The sequence below is a fragment of the Solanum tuberosum genome, unplaced genomic scaffold (assembly GCF_000226075.1).
Source record: "Solanum tuberosum cultivar DM 1-3 516 R44 unplaced genomic scaffold, SolTub_3.0 contig01193, whole genome shotgun sequence".
NCBI lineage: Eukaryota > Viridiplantae > Streptophyta > Magnoliopsida > Solanales > Solanaceae > Solanum > Solanum tuberosum.
Window position 1 is genome coordinate 1 of NW_006241911.1, and position 874 is coordinate 874.

The 874-nt window shown below is 38.2% G+C and overlaps 1 protein-coding gene across 1 annotated transcript; it reads right to left on the reverse strand.

Moving 5' to 3' along the window:
- Positions 1 to 27: 27 nt before the first annotated feature.
- Positions 28 to 473, reverse strand: LOC107059423 (TMV resistance protein N-like; the record flags this gene model as incomplete). The annotated part of the gene is made up of 2 exons (XM_015305933.1): positions 28 to 146; positions 196 to 473. Coding segments are annotated over 2 exons (397 nt in total), but the record flags the coding sequence as incomplete, so codon positions are not given.
- Between the last annotated feature and the right edge of the window lie 401 nt (positions 474 to 874).

Here is an 874-nt window from a genome sequence, read left to right on the forward strand (position 1 = left end):
TAAATCTTGGGTAATAATGGAGCTTACCTTTCAGTTTGGCCCTGTAAAGTCATCCCCCCAAGACTAGAAACCTCTTTGAGTGCTTTCCTCCACCCTTCGATCCGCTTAGCCCATGCTTGACCATCTTCTGAATTTTCCAGCAATTTCTTTTCATGTCGAGCAAATGCTATGGAAAAGCTCCCCGATTGCTCTGACATCAGATGAATCAACATAGTAGAAAGCAGGAAGAATTGCATGTCCTCTGTTCTTTTTGTTCTCCAGGATCATGACAAGATCAAGGCACCAGCTGGAAGATGCATAGTTTTTCGACAAAACAATGATTGATCCCTTTGACTGGTGGATAGCTTTATCCAGTTCAGACTTAATGTTCTCTCCTCTTTCAATCTCATTGTCATCCATAAAACTACGAAGACCCACATCAACCAAAGCCTCATAGAGCTGGTTAGTGAAAGTTTTGCGAGTGTCTTCACCCCCTAAAACTCAAGAAAACATCATAAATACTACTAGATCTGAACTTGGAGGATTCTTGAACTTGTTCATATGCCATTGGTCAGAATAGCAAATCAAATTTGACAGCTTTTCAGTAATAAGGATTTGGACCCTTGGCAGAATGCAATCAAATGGTACAAAATTTAAGCTTGAAAGAATGATCTTTGTTCTTGTTTGGACTTATTTCTCCCTTGTGAAGTTAGACCTTGAAAATATCAATTCTTGTTCATCTTGTTGTTTTCTAATCTCTTGAGTCCAACATTCTGACTTTAATGTATGTTGGTCGATGGTTTTCATGTATTGTACTCCCTCTGTCTGAAAATATTGGTCACTTTTCACTTCTCGAGATTCAAACTACATGAATTTTGATCAACATTTTTTCTAT